This window comes from Sinohyriopsis cumingii, chromosome 5 (genome assembly GCF_028554795.1).
Source record: "Sinohyriopsis cumingii isolate HCF-2022 chromosome 5, ASM2855479v2, whole genome shotgun sequence".
In the NCBI taxonomy this organism is placed as follows: Eukaryota; Metazoa; Mollusca; class Bivalvia; order Unionida; family Unionidae; genus Sinohyriopsis; species Sinohyriopsis cumingii.
This window is the reverse complement of record NC_142965.1, coordinates 102,848,578-102,865,782: the sequence shown is the minus strand read 5'-3', so window position 1 is coordinate 102,865,782 and position 17,205 is coordinate 102,848,578. Positions and strand designations below refer to the sequence as shown.

Genomic DNA, 17,205 nt, shown 5'->3' with positions numbered 1-17,205 from the left:
ATACTTCTCCTGAATGGATGGTCATAACAGTGTGTTTTCACTAAGGCTTAATGTGTAGTTGGTCCTAAAGAAAATGGTGCCAATATGATATCAAATATGGTCAGCAAGGCAGCCATCTTGAAATCTTGCTATTGCTATTCCACCTAAATGTAAAAGTGCCAATCTGACATCCAGAAAATTGCGTTATTCCTATTTGTCCTGAACAGATTATCATATCAAAATGGGGTTTTCACTAAAGTACTTCTCATGATGTCTAGCCGGGCCCAACTTAATAAAATTGGCTCAGTCAAACTTCCAATATAGCCACCATGGCAGCCATCTTAACAATCTTTATCACAACTCTGCTTGAACAGAAAGCCATATTGAGATGGGGTTTTCACCAGAAGACTTCTTATATCTAGCTGATCTTAAATGAAAATTGTGCCAATCTGATATCCAGTATGCCACCACTGTAGACATCTTGTAATTCTTCATAGTGCTACTCCTGAATGGACAGTCCTGTTTTGAAAATATATTTATCTTCACTACTCTCCAAATGGATGGCTATATCAACATGTTACCTAGCTGGTCCTAAGTGAAAATGGTGCCACATGTACATTCAGTATGGCTGCCATGATGAGCATCATAAAATCTTTATATCACTGCTCTCCCAGAACAGATGAACATTATATTGTGTTATGTTCTCCAAAAGACTTATAATATCTACTTTGCCCTAAATGAAAATGGTACCAAGCTTACATCCAAATTGTGTATAATGGCAGCTAATTTGAAAATCTTGTTATCAGTAATGCATATCAGTAATTGTTTCAGCACCTGGCAGTTCAAAGGAAGAAATGGTCCTATCTTGAATTCCTATAAATTCTTTCCACTCAGTTGAGCATCAGTCCATTTGTGGGACTCGTTTTTAGAATTGACAAACTTGGAACATTTTCATACAACCAGAAAATTGGCCAAAGCTGTTAAATTGGCTAATATGATGATTAAGGAGAAGTCTCTCACTTGCTGCCTGTGTTTATGTTGAGATTTGAAAGTCATCGAATCCTGTATGCTGAGAAATATTGTGATTAAAACGTTGTTGTTGTTGTTCTTGTAGGGTTTAACGCCATTTTTCAGCACACGATAGGCCATATATGGCGGCCAGTATTAATGGTGGAGGAAGAACCCGGGAAAACCCCGGAAAGAACCACCGACCCACGAGAAGCTACTGGCAAGCTTTCTCACATACCCACATTGGCTGAATCCGAGACTCAAACCCATGCAGACAGTGGTGAGATGGCAGTGATCCGTAACGGACAGCACTTTAGACCACTCGGCCACTCGGGGCCCCTTGATTAAAATGTAAATGATGAGTTAACATTTATTTTGTTTATATAAAAATTAGCTCAAAAAATGTAAGCATTTACTGTTATCATATGTACGAGAGAAAATGCAAAACTGACCATGATATCAGCTATAAGAAGGAAGAGACTGACTTTGACACTGTATTACCAAAATAAAGGATCAGTAGGTGAATAAAATGGTGGATGTTTATGCAACAGAATCATGCAGTATCTATCATTGTTAAATGCAGGTTCACTGAGAATGAAACTTCAACAACATAGGATTTGTACAGCCTGACTTTTGTTAGAGTTATTGCCCATTTTCCCATCAATATTAATCTCCACCACAGCAGATTATTATCATCAGTATAGCTCAGAACTCGTTCAAAATATTATAATGCAATTTGATATGTATGTTGATTTATTCACATAGAAAGATTTTGGTCTTGTCAGCTTTAGTTTGGATAGAGTTATGGCCCCTCTCAGTTAACATCAGATCTTTACGTGGGATTTTACTTGTAAGTGATACAGGTATAGATAGTTTTAGGCAGTTATCTCTTAGGCATGCATGTGGTTTTTCTGGATTTATTTTCATTTAAGCGTTGTGGCCCCTGATTGCTTAATTCTCCTGACTTTGGTTTCAGCAAAGTAACGTTACCATTACTGGTTTTTGGTGGATTTGAACCATATTTGGCATGCCACACTAGATTGATGCCACATTGTCATTGAGATGTTTAATGGCCCTTGGTTGCCTGTCCTCTTAACCTTGTTTTGCACAGCCTAACTTGACCACGGAATATTGCATTTCAGCTAGAGTTATGATATAACTTTATATTAGCAAGACTTCAAATAATTTGGATTTCCACCATTCCACATCATCAGTTAGAATAGTTATGGCCCTTGATTTGCCATCTTTTCCCCATCAATGGGATTCCTATTGACGTTATTCATCTTTAGGCCATGCCAAGCATATTGTAGAGAGTGGGACCCTATCCAATGCACACATCACTCTCGGCTCTAGTTCTTACTCATAAAGTGGAGTGTATTATTTTATGATTTGATATGTATGTCCAACCATCTGAAACCAGTTTTATTTCCACACAATAACTCAAGTTCTTTACAATCATATATACTGTGGATGGCTTGCACCTTGGGTAAGAAGCCTATTGATTTGGGGTCAGATGTCAAGGACACTGTCAGAAAGGGAGAAGGATGGTTGGTACATAGTAACATTAGTACTGCATCACAGACATCTGCTAATCATTTGGATGACCTCCATGTAGGGTAAGGTGAAAGTCTACTGATGTTGGGGTAGAAACATCAACGGTCAAGGTCATTGTGGCTGAAAGAAAATGTTCGTTTGCAGAAGAATTGTTGTTCTGGAGCAAGCTCCTTAATCAAACTTTGTGGATGGCTTGCAGTTAGTTTAATAAAGATACCTATTGATTATGGGGTCTAATGGTCAAAGGTCATTAAGACTATAAAGTCTGCAAAGAAAATAGTGACTATAGGTTGAAGGTCATGAAGATCTTTTAGTAATCTTCAGAGTCAACCATATCCTATTGACTACATAGAGGACTATTAACCATGGGGTGAGCATATAATTTGCAGTTCGTAGTGCTGTTCTTGTTACAATCTGGCCAATTTTAATAGGTTTAAATTTATAGTTTTTAGCAGCTCTGTTGCAGAATTGTTACCCAATGCATAAAAAGATTAATTGACAGCGTTCTATTGACACATTTACTTTCCTTCAGATCTTGCTGAGGCAGGACTCTGAGAAAGACGAGGAGGATTTAGATGGAGCTCCACTGGATACAGAAATCATAGGGGACCCAGATCTAGATGGCAAACCTCTAGAGGACATTGATATTGCGCCAGTCCCTGATGAAATTGAAGAAGTAAAAAGTAATCGGTTCACATTTTGTACATTCATTGTGTTTGATATGATACAGATTATCTATGCATGAAAGAGTATCCAAGCATGTAAGGAGGAAATTTGTCTTACATGGACAGAGGACACTTACTTTGGTCCCAGATGACCATTCTTAATACAAATAAATTATATTCTGCCTTGTGATGTATCAGTTCAGTTTGTATAAAAGCATTTTCATTTGTATCTTTTGACTTGTTCATTTTAAACATGTGGGAGCGTCATGGATGAAAAGACTTCCATGTACCATCATATATTTTGATTGGAAGGTTTGCTGCTTACTGTTAGGTAAATTGGTTGTGTCCTTGTTCATATTAAGCATTGTTTGTATATCACAGTAATAGAAAATATTTATTTTATAAGATCACTGGTGGAGGTCATCATTATAATGGACACTAATTTGTATATTTTCATTTTCCTGTCCCTTGACTGTCTTATTCTATCTGCTTTCACAGTATACTATATAGTATATACTTTCTACAGTCCCAGTGCCAGACAAGGAGGAGGACCTAGATGGAGTGCCTTTGGAGGATACAAAGCAGCTGTCCTCCTCACCAAAACCAAAGTTTGCCATGTCCAAGTGGGAAACGGTTGATGAAACTGAGTTAGAAGCTCAAGGTATGTCACATGCTTATTTCTCATTCAGATATATAGTATGTAACTACATACAAACAAGTAGTAATTTGATTTACAGATGTTAGTGAGTTGTGTACTCATTGTTGGTTAGTTAGCTGCAATTTGATGTGAACATTGCATCATAGGCTAGATGTGCCTTTGGGGGGAAGGGGGGAAGGAGGTCTTGCCTGCTCCATTTAGGATAGAATACAGCTTTTGTCAATTAGCTTCATATCTTCAGATGGGATGTTGCGTTTATTTGTTGAAAAAGTTGTTTCATGCATTCCATGTATATTTTAGAAGAGTCATGGCCCTTGAACGACTATTTCCTCATAACTTTGTTTTTCCAAAACAAGTGCATTTGTTTAAGGCCCTAGAGAGCAAATTGTGGTACATGGAGCAATTCACAAAATACACACATTGCAAATGAATTTTTTTTCTAGCCATGACAACCTCAAAGTGGGATCTGCTGGATCAACAAGAAGAGGAGGAAGAGGAAGAAAAAGATAAGAAGGCTGTTGAGGAGGTTGAGGATCTTGATGGGGCGTAAGTTACATTAGCATTATAAAAAAATTATGATGTTTGTAATAAGGTTTTTTTAGGGGGAGGCGGAGGCAGGATGGAGACCTTTGTGGACAAATTATTTTCTCAAGAAGTTTACTGTATTATATATGAGGTTTTGTGGGGTAGTTATGAACTTTGTGTAATATACACCAATTAGCAATTAAATTTACTGTTCAATGATCACTAACACACTGTGCTATCAGGTATTGCATGGACCAAAGACCTGCCTGAACCTTGATTCATTTGGATTATAGGCATGGGACCCATGCCCAAGTGGACTTTTTATTAGGAGTAACCTGGCAGAACAAGAGACCTTTCAAACTGCACTAAAGAGCTTAATTAGTTCACCTTTCATTAAAAGTCTTGCCTCCTACTGCTTTGGCAGTCAGCGGGCAAATTTGGCAATACATTTCTTGGTGGATACATCTACTTAAAATTCCAACCTGATGGATCAATATTGCTCTTGAATTCCCCCCCCCCCCATTTGCAGGGGCATCACTGACTCGCCTATCTTACAAGATCTGCTTTCTCTTGTGCATTAGCTATGGCAGGCATTATCAGCAAATATATGCCTTATCAGTGGACCCGAGTTACTTGCAGTTCTGACAAGATGGATCAGTTTCACTCATGATGATACCCTCTTTGATTTCCAAGAATAGGCTCCCATCCATGGGTAATCAGAATTTTTTGTAATGAAATTACTGTCTACTCTGGACACTCCATCTCAAGACCACCTACAAGATCCAGTATGAGCCTTGAAATGATATAAACAGGGGAGATCACACTTATTTTTACTTTTCAAACAGGAATAGGAAGATAACCAGCACAGACCTTTCATTTTGGATTAAGTGGGTTATTTGCCGAGCTCAAATGACTTTGTTTTGGATTTTGGCTCACAAGGTTAGAGCGGTTGCCATAAGTATTTGACCAAAACTAATGTAACTGGCATTATCTGGCCATGGGATGGAGATTGGAGTTGGCGCTCTTCAGTTCTTATCTTAGACAGCTTTGATCCCAAAGGGTTCCACTTGATCTGGTAGGATCTATAGTCGTGACACAACAGGTCATAATATTGTCTTCATGAGTTCAGCTGGATTTGCAAGAGGGAAAATTTTGTGAAGCTGCTCCCTGCCAGATGCTGTCTTCTCCCATTTTGTTACCTAGAAGCTTTCTTACATACCTTAGGGGAATGGAGATGTCTTCTCCAGGGTAAAGGAATGTCTCTTGTTCCACCTTTTACCTATTCTCTGAAGGTATTATGATCGGGTAACTTGTTTAAAGAAACCCAGTTTTCCTAGTAAAATCACTTTCTTCAGGAATACTTACCCAATCATAATACACACAAACACTCCCAGCCTCCCCGCAGTCACTTCCTCACAGGGCATGCCTTCTGCTCCTGTAGTAAGTGAGATATTCTTAGGATTTGATGACATCCCCTGTACCAAGGGGAGATCACTCTGCCTGACCACCATCTAGGTGGGCAGACAACTTGTAGCTTTTTATCTAAAAGTTTTTATCCCTGGAGTACTGTATTTGTGAGGCAGTAGTAGTTATACTAAGGTATTATGATTTGGTTAAATATTCTCAAAGAAGTGTATTTTGCTAGGAAGATTTGGTTTCTTAGCCCTTACAGGTATTTGTTCTTTAATTATTTGTTAATTTTCACTCTATTTTTCATTTTATTTAGAAAACAAAATCAAAGCATACTTTATCAAATTTTTAATAAATGTTATGCTCACCATGGTGATAATCTTGTAACTGGTTTTTGTCATGGACTGCAAAATAAAATGTTTAAACCTTGAGGGAAAAAAAACACCTATAAAGCCTCCTCAAATTGTAACATTGAATTTCAATTCTAACCCTGAGTACACAAGAATAAAAATGGAATATTTGTATTCTTGGGGGAAAAGCAGGAAGGGCAGTTATATTTATTGGACATCATGTGCTGATTGGAGTATGTTGCCACTTAATATTTAACAATTCAAGTTGAAAGATAGAAGGAAGCCATTGAGCTTCATAGGGTTTGGAAATGCAGTTTGTGAAACTGGAGGTAATTTTGGTCCAAGTATACTTTACAAACCTTTTAGTTAAAGACTGTTTATTGCCACTGCATCTGTCGAATCACACTTCTGGACTTTGAAATGCATCTTTTCCATCTTGACAATAGCAGTATATAATTTGTTACATCTTACTGAAAACTGGTCTGACTTATGGAAATAATTGACTGCCTTGCTGATAAGGTCTTGTTAGGGTTGGCATGTCTGTTACTGTGTTTCATTCGTAGAAATTAACAATGCTCCTAGTGTTTGATAAATCGATATTATTTGTTACAACTCTACGGTCATAAACTAACTAACAGAAAGAAGACAAACTAACAAGTTTATTAAAATCAACAGATAGATTTATTTCTCTAAATTGCAAAAGTAAAAATGTAGAGGAACTTAACAGTTGTGAACTATTTTGCAAATTATCCTATCACAAGTCTAAAAGTATGTTCCGAATAAATTCCAGTATTGCATATGCTGATTTACCATTAGTCTTGAATAGGTTGATGTACCAAGTCTTGATGTATCATAATGATATAATTCAGAATGTTTTTGAATGAATTCACAGTAATCCTGTAGTAGTGGTTTTTTTTGTTGTCCAAAATGACAAGGAACACTTTGTAATTCCAATGAATAATTTAAATAATACATCTGAAAATATATCAGAACACAACTGAAAATGATTCCACAGACTGATCTCAAGATAGGAATTAAATTGTTTTATATACCTCAGCCTTATATAAAAACATGAATGAAAGAATGATTAAAAATACTAGTATATGAAAAATAAATTTAATATTTATTCAATTCGATCCTTCAACTGAATACAACTATTATGGAAAATTTTAATTCCTCTGAAAGCGCATTTCATTTTATCAGTGTTTTTAATCCAAAGAACAATGATCCTGCAGAGTACTAGAATTATTGCTTGAAGCACTGTTATTAATGAAGCAACTTGTATATGTGCTAACTACAGCAGAGTATTAAACCTGAAACATTACTAATTTTCGGACAAAACCACAGTATCAGCATTGTGTCTATCAAGTCTCATGATACACCCATAAGCTTTTCATATAAAAAGTCTTGAAATTGCAGAATTAAACAAGTCCAGGTTTCTCAAAACCACTAGTAATTAGGTCCAGTCTTTCACACATTATCATGTGAGCAGCAGTTATCCATTCAACATGAATTGGTTGTTTAATATGGTTGCAAGGTTCACTAATATAGTGCACTGATAATCACCAGCAACATCCTCCTTTTCCATGATGACCTCCTTGACCTGTTCAGCATACATGCTATGGAAGTGTCATTTTAATTCTTCTTCATACTCTTTTTTTTTTTTCTCCTTCTTTTTCTTTGTCAAATCTGATGGTTGAAGTTGGTCTGTACACGAGGCAAGCACAAACAAGCACAAAACATTTATACTGCTTCAGTGGCCAAGTGGTTAGAGCATCCGCCTCGGATACCGGATGTCATGGGTTTGATCCTTGGCCGAGTCATGCCAAAGACTTACAGAAATGGTACTAACAGCTGCCTCACTTGGCACTCAGCATTAAGAGGTTAGTGTTAGGACTGGTCAGGATAATGTGACTGGGTGGGCCATCATGCTACATGTCCGCGAACTGTCACACTGCAGACATCGAAGCAGTATGACTGAAAAATTGTTAAGCTACATTAAAATCAAATCACACACACACATAATTCATTTAGTTAGCATATTTTCACTTTGGTGCACTGTTGAACACTGAAACAAAGGAGCAGTTCCAATTTCTTTAAGTTTTGTTAACTTCTTTGCACTTTGGTGGCTTCAGTTTCCTTTTAAACAGTGTAAATAATTGATCTTTACAAAGGTTTTATTTGTGCTTCAGTTGATGTTAATTCATTCAGACAAAATGATGGTGCAAGTATTGAACTTGTTAGGGCTTTGATTTGTGCTCATACATGTGGTAGTATTGTTTTAAATATTCAGGAGACTGCCGTTTGCATTAGCATTGTTTTATTCTTTGGTATTCTTTTTATTGGTACTTATATATTGAATATTGTGGAGGTTTACCAATATGCAAACTTTGACAGACAAAACCATGATTTTAAGTAACCACAAAAATATTTTTTTGCACAACTGCATAGATTGAGTCCCATGAAGATAAATGATACTACAGTGCCTATAAATTGGGTTGGTTTCTTATCCATTAGGACTTCCATAGTCAGACTGACTTCAGCCAATTAAATTGAATCTCATTGTTTGATTTCAGACCATTGGAAGAAGATCTAGATGGAACAGAGTTTGTTTCTGATAATGAATCTCAGGATTCGCAGGAGTCCTCTTCTATCTCCACAACTTCAGCATCTGCACCAGAGAGACTCTTGAAACAGGAACTTTCAGAGGAGAGGAGAGCTAAACTTAGGGAGATTGAGGTAAAACTGCCATCAGTCAAGGTTTATGTTGTCAGAGTTTGATGACCAAATGTAAACTTTACTAAGAGAAAATACTTAAAATATAATATGCATTGAAAAATCAGATGGATTCTAATGGGTGTTTTGCACTGATTAATAACACTAGACAACACTTAACTTTGTATAACAAAAACAAAGGTAAGCATAACATTTAGTGTTGAAACATATATGTGAAAATTTGACAATATGCAGAACTTCTATAATCATTAAACTTTAGGCAATATGGAAAGAAAAATTGATGTTTTCTTCCTGTGTGTAAGTCAAGGTTGTAACTAAGGGGTATGACTGTATTTATCAAAGACACATTTAGTAAACAATGATATTATCAAGAATATGCAGTGATATGCAAAATTTTGTTGTGTTCCATATTTCTTCTAATGTACTGAATGATATCAGAGCTGTTGTGTTGTGTTCCATATTTCTTCTAATGTACTGAATGATATCAGAGCTGTTGTGTTGTGTTCCATGTTTCTTCTAATGTACTGAATGATATCAGAGCTGTTGTGTTCCATATTTCTTCTAATGTACTGAATGATATCAGAGCTGTTGTGTTCCATATTTCTTCTAATGTACTGAATGATATCAGAGCTGTCATTTTATATTTGTATATATTTCACTGGAGAGATTGCCAGTTTATGACAAACTTAAAGCATATGGTATTGATGTATTTATTGAAAAATTAATAATGATTAAAATCTGTTTATCAGGAAGCACCTTCGTTTCATGCAGTAGATTTTAATGCTCGTATTAAAGAATTGACTTGATACCTTATGATACTAAACGTAAATGTTGGGTATGATTGCAATAATTTTTTGCTGTCACATAATACAAAAGCCTAAAACACAAGTTTGGCTTGGCTTGTGGAAATGTCTAGATTTTAATATACATGTACTTAATAGTAGGCTTGACAGAGTTGTTTCCCTTTATATCAGACCTTTGGTATTAATGACAGATGAATAGCATGAAAATTGTTAATAGATCAAATGTTGTAAAATAGACCATATTACTTGGGATTATGTATTTAATGAGTACGTCATTGATGGTTGTGTTATTATCATTGAGGATGATTGGCAGTAATTTCTGTTGACATGCTAATTGGGAATCTCTTCTAGAACTTTTTGAGCAAAGGTTTATTGATCATGCTTAAAACATAATCATTTTACAGCTTTTAAATGTCAGTGATTGTTTAACAAAGTTTGTTCTTATAAGGGAATTTGTGTTGAAGACTCCCAAGTGTACTGAAGAGGTTATAACCCCATGGTGAATCAAGATTGTGATAAAGCTAAACAGGTGAAATTTCAGCTTCTCTTTTGAATAGATTCCTTGGTTACATTAGCCTTAGGAAGAAGCTCTGCTATCAAATCAATCGGGCACAGAAAGACAATTTATCATCTCTTGTCTCTATGCCATATAGACAAAGGGAATAAACTCTTTGCAGCCCTTCCTCATACCTGCCTTAACCAGTGCTAGGTGGCTAAGATTGTTTACCAGTTTTTAGCTTTTGCTTAATACAGTATGTATTGTATCTCATATCTCTCACAGAATCTAAGTTAATTTTGTGGATTATTGACCATCCATTTTCCATTTGACTCTGTTCATAAATCATGATCTTGAACAAAGTCGTGTCTTCTGCATCAGCGGCACAACAATGGCTGACAGCTGGAATTCCTGGAGAAAAACTCCAACCAGAAATTGCAATCTGCACTGAGATGAATTTGTACAGTTTTGAGAGACCATCTGTTGCCCAGCTTCACCATGGCCAGTGGCAAAGTCAAGCCAGAATAGTTTTGTCTCCATCAGCATTCTAGAAATGAAGGCCATAGTAAACACATTTTATTTTTAGAAGGACCAGTATTGTGGAAATGTAGTCCTCATAATTCTTTGGTGGATGACTACCTCCTTAACAGAGGGTACAAAAGCACCAGATCTATGCATTCAGTTTTGGGATTTTCTCTTTGTGCACACAAATGAATAAAAGGGCCCAGATTAGATGTCCTCCAGGCACGCTCAATATCCTGGTCATTTTGTTGTTGAGAAGGGATCAGACCCTTCACATGAAGTGGTCCATCCACTTGTATATCTTTCAGATGGTTTTTGCTCTTTGAGACATCCCTATGATAAATTTTTATATCATCATATTCTAAGATTACCTGTGTTTTCCAGGTGAAAGTGGTGAAGTACCAGGATGAAGTAGAAAGTGGCAAAAGAAGTCGCAAACCTGGGATGACAGTCGCAGAACAGGTGGAACACCACCGGAAAAAACTTCTCTCAAAGGTAGACACATTAATAGAACCTTCCCCATTTGTGTTAGACGATCGGGAAATATAATCTATGGGGACTGAATATGTATCAAGTTTTGTCCCTGACATCTTCATTCAGTGAGAGATTTTCTCATCCTGTCCACAGACAAGAAGTACTGTCCTATCTTCTTTCACTCATGCACAGTACGATTAATCTTTGCTTAATCTTAACATTGGTCCTGTATGAATGATTTGACCTTCAGTATGGATTCCACAGGTGTTAATTGTAAACATTTATTATTGCTCAAGAATAATAGAGATGGTTTCAACACTTAGCAGTTAAAAAGAAGAAAATTATCTTATCTAGAATTCCTGGAGATTCTTTTCAGACGTAGAGTATGTTCCACGAAGAAATTATTTTTATTATATGCCTACCTTAGGGTGGGGCGTATTATGTTATGATTTATGACCATGTTGCAGTTTTCTTTTCACTAAAATTCTTCACCATGTACCAATACCAAACTTTGTTGATAGCTTCCTTTTGGTGTGAGGAAGAAGTGTATGTTTTTGGAGGGTGGGGGTGGTCAAAGGTCAGGATCACCGAGACTAAAGCATGAATATTTATTTCTGCACAGTACCATTAGTTCTTCTCAATGGACCTGAACATAACTTAATGGATGGCTTGTCCGTGTTGTACGGAAGAAGCCTATCCATTTGGACTTTCAAGGTTTAATGTCTAGGTCGGTCATGGATGGCGCTGGCTTTAAAAAGTTGTCACCAAAATCACCACTCTCAATATTTTGTAACCATTTTCATAATACGATACTACACATTTATCTAAACATCCTCTGGACCAAGGTAATATTGTTGACATAGAGAATGTTTTGATAATTAAGAGGTGGGGTGTGCTAAAAGTAAATTGAAATTTCGCATATAAGTGAAATTTTTAAGAGATGACTTGTCCTCAGTGACTAGGATTTACAGAGAAAAAAAATGGAATTTTTTTCAATGAAGACAACTTGTCTGAAATACACTTGTATACTGAAAGCTTACATTTGTGTAGTCCACTCCACAACATGTTTAATATACATCCATATGAAAAACCCATGAATTCGCGTACAGTCCTACCCACTTATATCGACATCACTTATGTCGACAAGATGCCTGTTTCAACAACAAAGTCCTGGTCCCTTGGTCTACTATTACTACCAAAATTGTCATGCTTATGTCAACATTGAGATAAAAAAATAAACATACATGTTGACAGAAGCCGTTGGTTCCAACTTGAACAAATTCTTTGTTTTCTAATCATTTATGTAGACAAGCTGCCAGTTCCAACCCATACTTTGTTCAACAAATAGTTGATCTTGCTGACAGGCTTCAGTTTTCCTGCCTAATCATTTATGTTGGCAAGCAGCCATCTCCGACCTCTACTTTATTCAACAATTAGTTGATCTTGCTGCCAGGGTTTAATGTTGCGGTCGGAGAGAAAAAAACAGGCTTTTGTTTGGTCCTATAAAGTTGGCCTCTTGGGGCTACTTCAATAAAAGCAATGAAATCTGATTGATTCTTGCATTTTGAAAAGTGGTTGGTGATTAAAACAAGTTTATTGTGCTGTGACAGTTTCCTTTTTAAATTTATTTAGCATGTGTCAATGAATACAATATTATGCCTTCATTAATCATATCAGCCGCATATCGCTTGTTTGCTTTTATGTATCTTTCACGATGACTTCTGTAACTAAAAACATGTATGGTTTAAACCAACTGTTTGACATGTTTTCATTTCCCTGTGAATAGCCCCATCCCCTTGGTAGCCTCAATAAGATGGGAACACACCAACCAAAATCTAGGACAGTTTAAGTACATGTACTTGAAGCATGTAAATAACTATGCAACCATGTAATGATACTGACATTGAATGTCGACTTTGAATATCGTAGTGAATGTTTTTTATATCAGGATGTGATTGATGCAATATTTTATTGTGGATTTTATTTCATAAAGGTAACCAAAATGTAATTTGTCAATATACAAGTGTATTTCACACTGGTTTTGTCTTCATGTACTCAAAATTTCCATTGTTTTCTCAAAGTGTAAGTGCTACTCACTGACGATAGGTCACCTGATACTGACGAATTAAACTTGTATTTTTTTTGTCAGACACCCCCCCACACACTTATCATGACATCCGCCTATGTTGACAATATTTCCTCGGGCCCGAGGATGTCAACATAAACAGGTAAGACTGTATTAGAACATGTTAGAAAAATCATGTGTCAGTCAAATCCTTGTAAAAAAAACAACAACAATCTGATATGTATATATAAATAAAACAGTAGTTCTTGTTTGATCCATATCCCGTTGTCATCAAACACATTTCCTGAAACAATTCCCTCTGATAATTATTATCCTAGTAGCACGTGGCTGTATAGTTGTTTATATGCTACATATGTACTTAAATTGGCCTAGATTTTGGTCAGCCAGACAGAATTACCATAATGCCGAGGCTACAAAGGTTGAGGCTATTCATACGGAAGTGAAATTAAAAAATTTAACATTCTTGCAAGATGCCCCACCTTCTCGTAATGTAACTCGATGGCCAGATATCTATTGTTTCAAAATATTGGAACTTTAGTTTGGGTTTTAAACTTTTGTTGCAAACAGGAAACTTTCATGGCACAATAAACATGTTCCAATCACTATGAAAAATGAAACCATGCTTTTATTTAAGTTTGTTGCTGACTTTCTTTGATCAAAGGTCTTTGGCTTGCTTTGATGAAGGTTGATGTTTTATTGAAGCCACTGCTAAAGGTGCTCTCTGAAGGACCAATGTTGTTGTTGTTGTTGTAGGGTTTAACGCCATTTTTCAGCACACGATAGGCTGTACATGGTGACCAGTATTAATGGTGGACGAAGAACCTGGGAAAAAACCCGGAAAGAACCACTGACCCATGAGAAGCTACTGGCAAGCTTTCTCACATACCCACATTGGCTGAATCTGAGACTCGAACCCACACAGACAGAGGTGAAATGGCAGTGATCTGTAACGGAGAGCGCTTTAGACCATTCGGCCACTTGGGGCCACCTGAAGGACCAAACGAATGCCCATTTCTTTTGCTGCAGCAAAATCTAATAACTGTAAAACATTGATGGAAACAGATTTTTAAAAATTATTTGCTTAGTATAGATACAGTACGATCACAGCTTCAGAGGTAATCAGTTTTCTTCAAACATTCAGCAAAACTATTTTTTCTGGTACATTTTTCAAGAAGAAAAAAATTGCCACCAGCTGGTAGATTGTAGTCATTCCTGTTCCCGATTTCAGAGGTGGCCAATTATAGCTAATCAGGTAGATATATTATAGCACAAGGTCGTAAGGCCAGACATCAAGCATAAGCGGATTATTATATAACCATGCTGTGTTAAAGTAGCTTCTCAGTACGAACAAAGGATTTGTTTATGTAACAATAGATTCCAGTGCAATTTCGTAACCAAGCTTGTGGCTTCCTGTCATGGTACCTTTGAATTTCTCAACTCCAAACCCAAGACTATATATACAATTTTTAACTGCCAAAAATGTTGTCACCAAAAAGATCGACAGATGGTTTATTTTCTTGCCAATAACTAAAAGAAGGAAAAACATTTCCACACAGCAGATTTAAATTACACATCATAGACCTGGACTGGCTTTGTAGATGTCTTGCACTTGGAGCATGGTAGAAGGTTTTTGAATTCGGGGTCGAAAGTTCACAAGTTGACGTCACTGGATGGACAATGAAGAAAGGTTTCTGCAGGAATGAAACAAATCTGTCCTTGATCATGTATGTTCACCAAAGTTTGTGGCTAACTTGTGCTTTGGGTTAAAAAGAAACCTGTTAATGTGAGACCAAAAAGGTCATAGGTCAAGATAATTATGATTGAAGGAAGAATTCGTTTTTTTGCATATTATATTTAGTTCTAGTCCTCATGCTTGAATCAAAGTTTGTGGCGGGCATACACTTAACATATGGAAAATACCAATAAATTTTGGGGTAAAATAATCAAGTCATAAATGGGGTTTGCCAGAAAAAATCGTTCCTGTGTAAGTTCCTGGACCAGACTTGTTGAATTGACTTGCTTTCTGCGTAATCAAGAAACCTTTAGATTTGAGGGTCAAAGGTTATGGCAGATCTGATGAGAAAATTCTGATGACTGCACAGTAAGTTTAATTCAAGACTACATATCTTTAAAACTTTAATCTGGAGCTAACCATATCTTAGTGATTAAACAAAGTCTGGTATGCAGTATGCCATTGATGGCACTATGTTCAGTTAAAGGAACATTACTTTAGCTATTACTTAAACCAGTTTGTTTATTGTCTTAGGGCTGTTCCATTTAGGCATACATGATACCCAGGGAAGGCAGTTTGTAAAAATTATATGCCTGAGTATTTTGATTTTGCAGAGTTTATATGAAAAGTATAAGAAAAATTCTAAATTGCATCTGTGGGTGAGTACCCCACATTAAAAGCATCTTCCCTGGGTCTTGTTGCATGTTTTCATGGAACAGCCCTTAGTTTGTTTGTATTTAATTGAAAACATGTTTTGGCATATATTACTAATAACGACAGCTAATGATTGTATTTAATTGAAAAAATATCAGGAATACAATACTGGGAATGACAGCTGCTTGATTGTATTTAAATTGAACATGTCAGGAATACATTATTGGTAATGACAGCTGTTTGATTGTATTTAATTGAAAATACATCTAGAATACATTATTGGTAATGACAGCTGTTTGATTGTATTTAATGGAAATACATCTAGAATATATTACAGGTAATGGCAACTGTTTGATTGTATTTAATGGAAAATACATCTTGAATATATTACTGATAATGACAGTTGTTTGATTGTAAGCTGATAATACTAGAAACATGCCATTTCTTTCACTTATAAATGAGGAAAAATTAAAATTGTTTTATTGCATGATTGTTTTCACCTTTTTAGATTTCATTGCTTCCTTTTAGGTAGTTTTAATGATAATTTTGAATAGTTATTTGCAATAGTGACTGTATTATGCACTTCCTTTGCTTTACAGACCATGTTCTTTTCCCAAAAGACAACATAATTTTCTTCATCATGTCTCTGTATCGACTTGTTTCCACTTAACATAAGTGTTCATGTGAAACGTATTTGCTTTTCACTCCATAAATTGTTAAGAAAATTGTGTGTTGGTTACAGAATTGCATAATTTGTCAGAAACTTTTGTGTTGCACTGGAACTCTGGGATGATATTGTACATATTTGTTATCTTCAGGAATTGATTGATTCACCTGGTGGAGAATCTTACAAGAGACATATGTCAAGTTCACCATACAGAGGGTATGTCGACAGTCCCAAGAGATCTAAAAGATCAAAAAGGTTTGCAGAAACCCATAATGATTTATTTCAGAGTAAATTTTGCCCCACAATTACACCATGACAGATCAAAGCTAAGATAGATGTATGAGTAATAGTTTATCATGATGACATTAAATAAAGAAGTATTGAAAGTATTAGGTTTTAGGGGCTCTGATGATTAAGAAAAATTAAATACATAAGTTCAGAGAATAAATACAATTTTTGTTAATCCTACTAATGTAGTAAGCAAGTACTTTTACAACAGCAGCAGCAGTAGTTTGTTACAGTATGGTTGAAGTTTATCATTTACATATATTTCTTAAACCCCTTCATAAATTGTCATCTTCATTGGCATGAATTATTATAATTCATTCCATGACATGCTTGCATGCATCTTTTACTTTGCGGTATTCATAGAACAATTCATTATGGTCGTGGTTAAGTCTTTTTCATTTGATATTTCCTAAAACCTTGATAGATTTTCATCATGCTTGGCATGAATCATTATGACGCAAAGACAGTTCACCCTATGACATGGTTGCTAGACCTTGTGACGTCTGAGTCAAGGTTACAGTCATAGAAAATTTGTGTTAAGTTTGTAACTAAAGTATCTTAATTTGCTTATACATCCTAAACTCTTCATAGCTTACAG

The 17,205-nt window shown here is 36.0% G+C and overlaps 1 protein-coding gene across 4 annotated transcripts in view; it reads left to right on the top strand.

The window, feature by feature from the left end:
- Positions 1 to 17,205, top strand: part of LOC149799905 (U2 snRNP-associated SURP motif-containing protein-like) — an 84,850-nt gene that overhangs the window by 58,316 nt on the left and 9,329 nt on the right. For 3 of the 4 annotated variants that reach the window (XM_089959356.1, XM_089959358.1, XM_089959355.1), the window contains exons 18-23: positions 3,074 to 3,224; positions 3,733 to 3,867; positions 4,308 to 4,410; positions 8,726 to 8,888; positions 11,091 to 11,201; positions 16,471 to 16,574. In XM_089959356.1, the coding sequence (XP_089815482.1) occupies positions 3,074 to 3,224; positions 3,733 to 3,867; positions 4,308 to 4,410; positions 8,726 to 8,888; positions 11,091 to 11,201; positions 16,471 to 16,574 (767 nt within the window). The remainder of the gene's footprint in view (positions 1 to 3,073; positions 3,225 to 3,732; positions 3,868 to 4,307; positions 4,411 to 8,725; positions 8,889 to 11,090; positions 11,202 to 16,470; positions 16,575 to 17,205) is intronic. The other variant, XM_089959357.1, reaches the window with a different exon arrangement.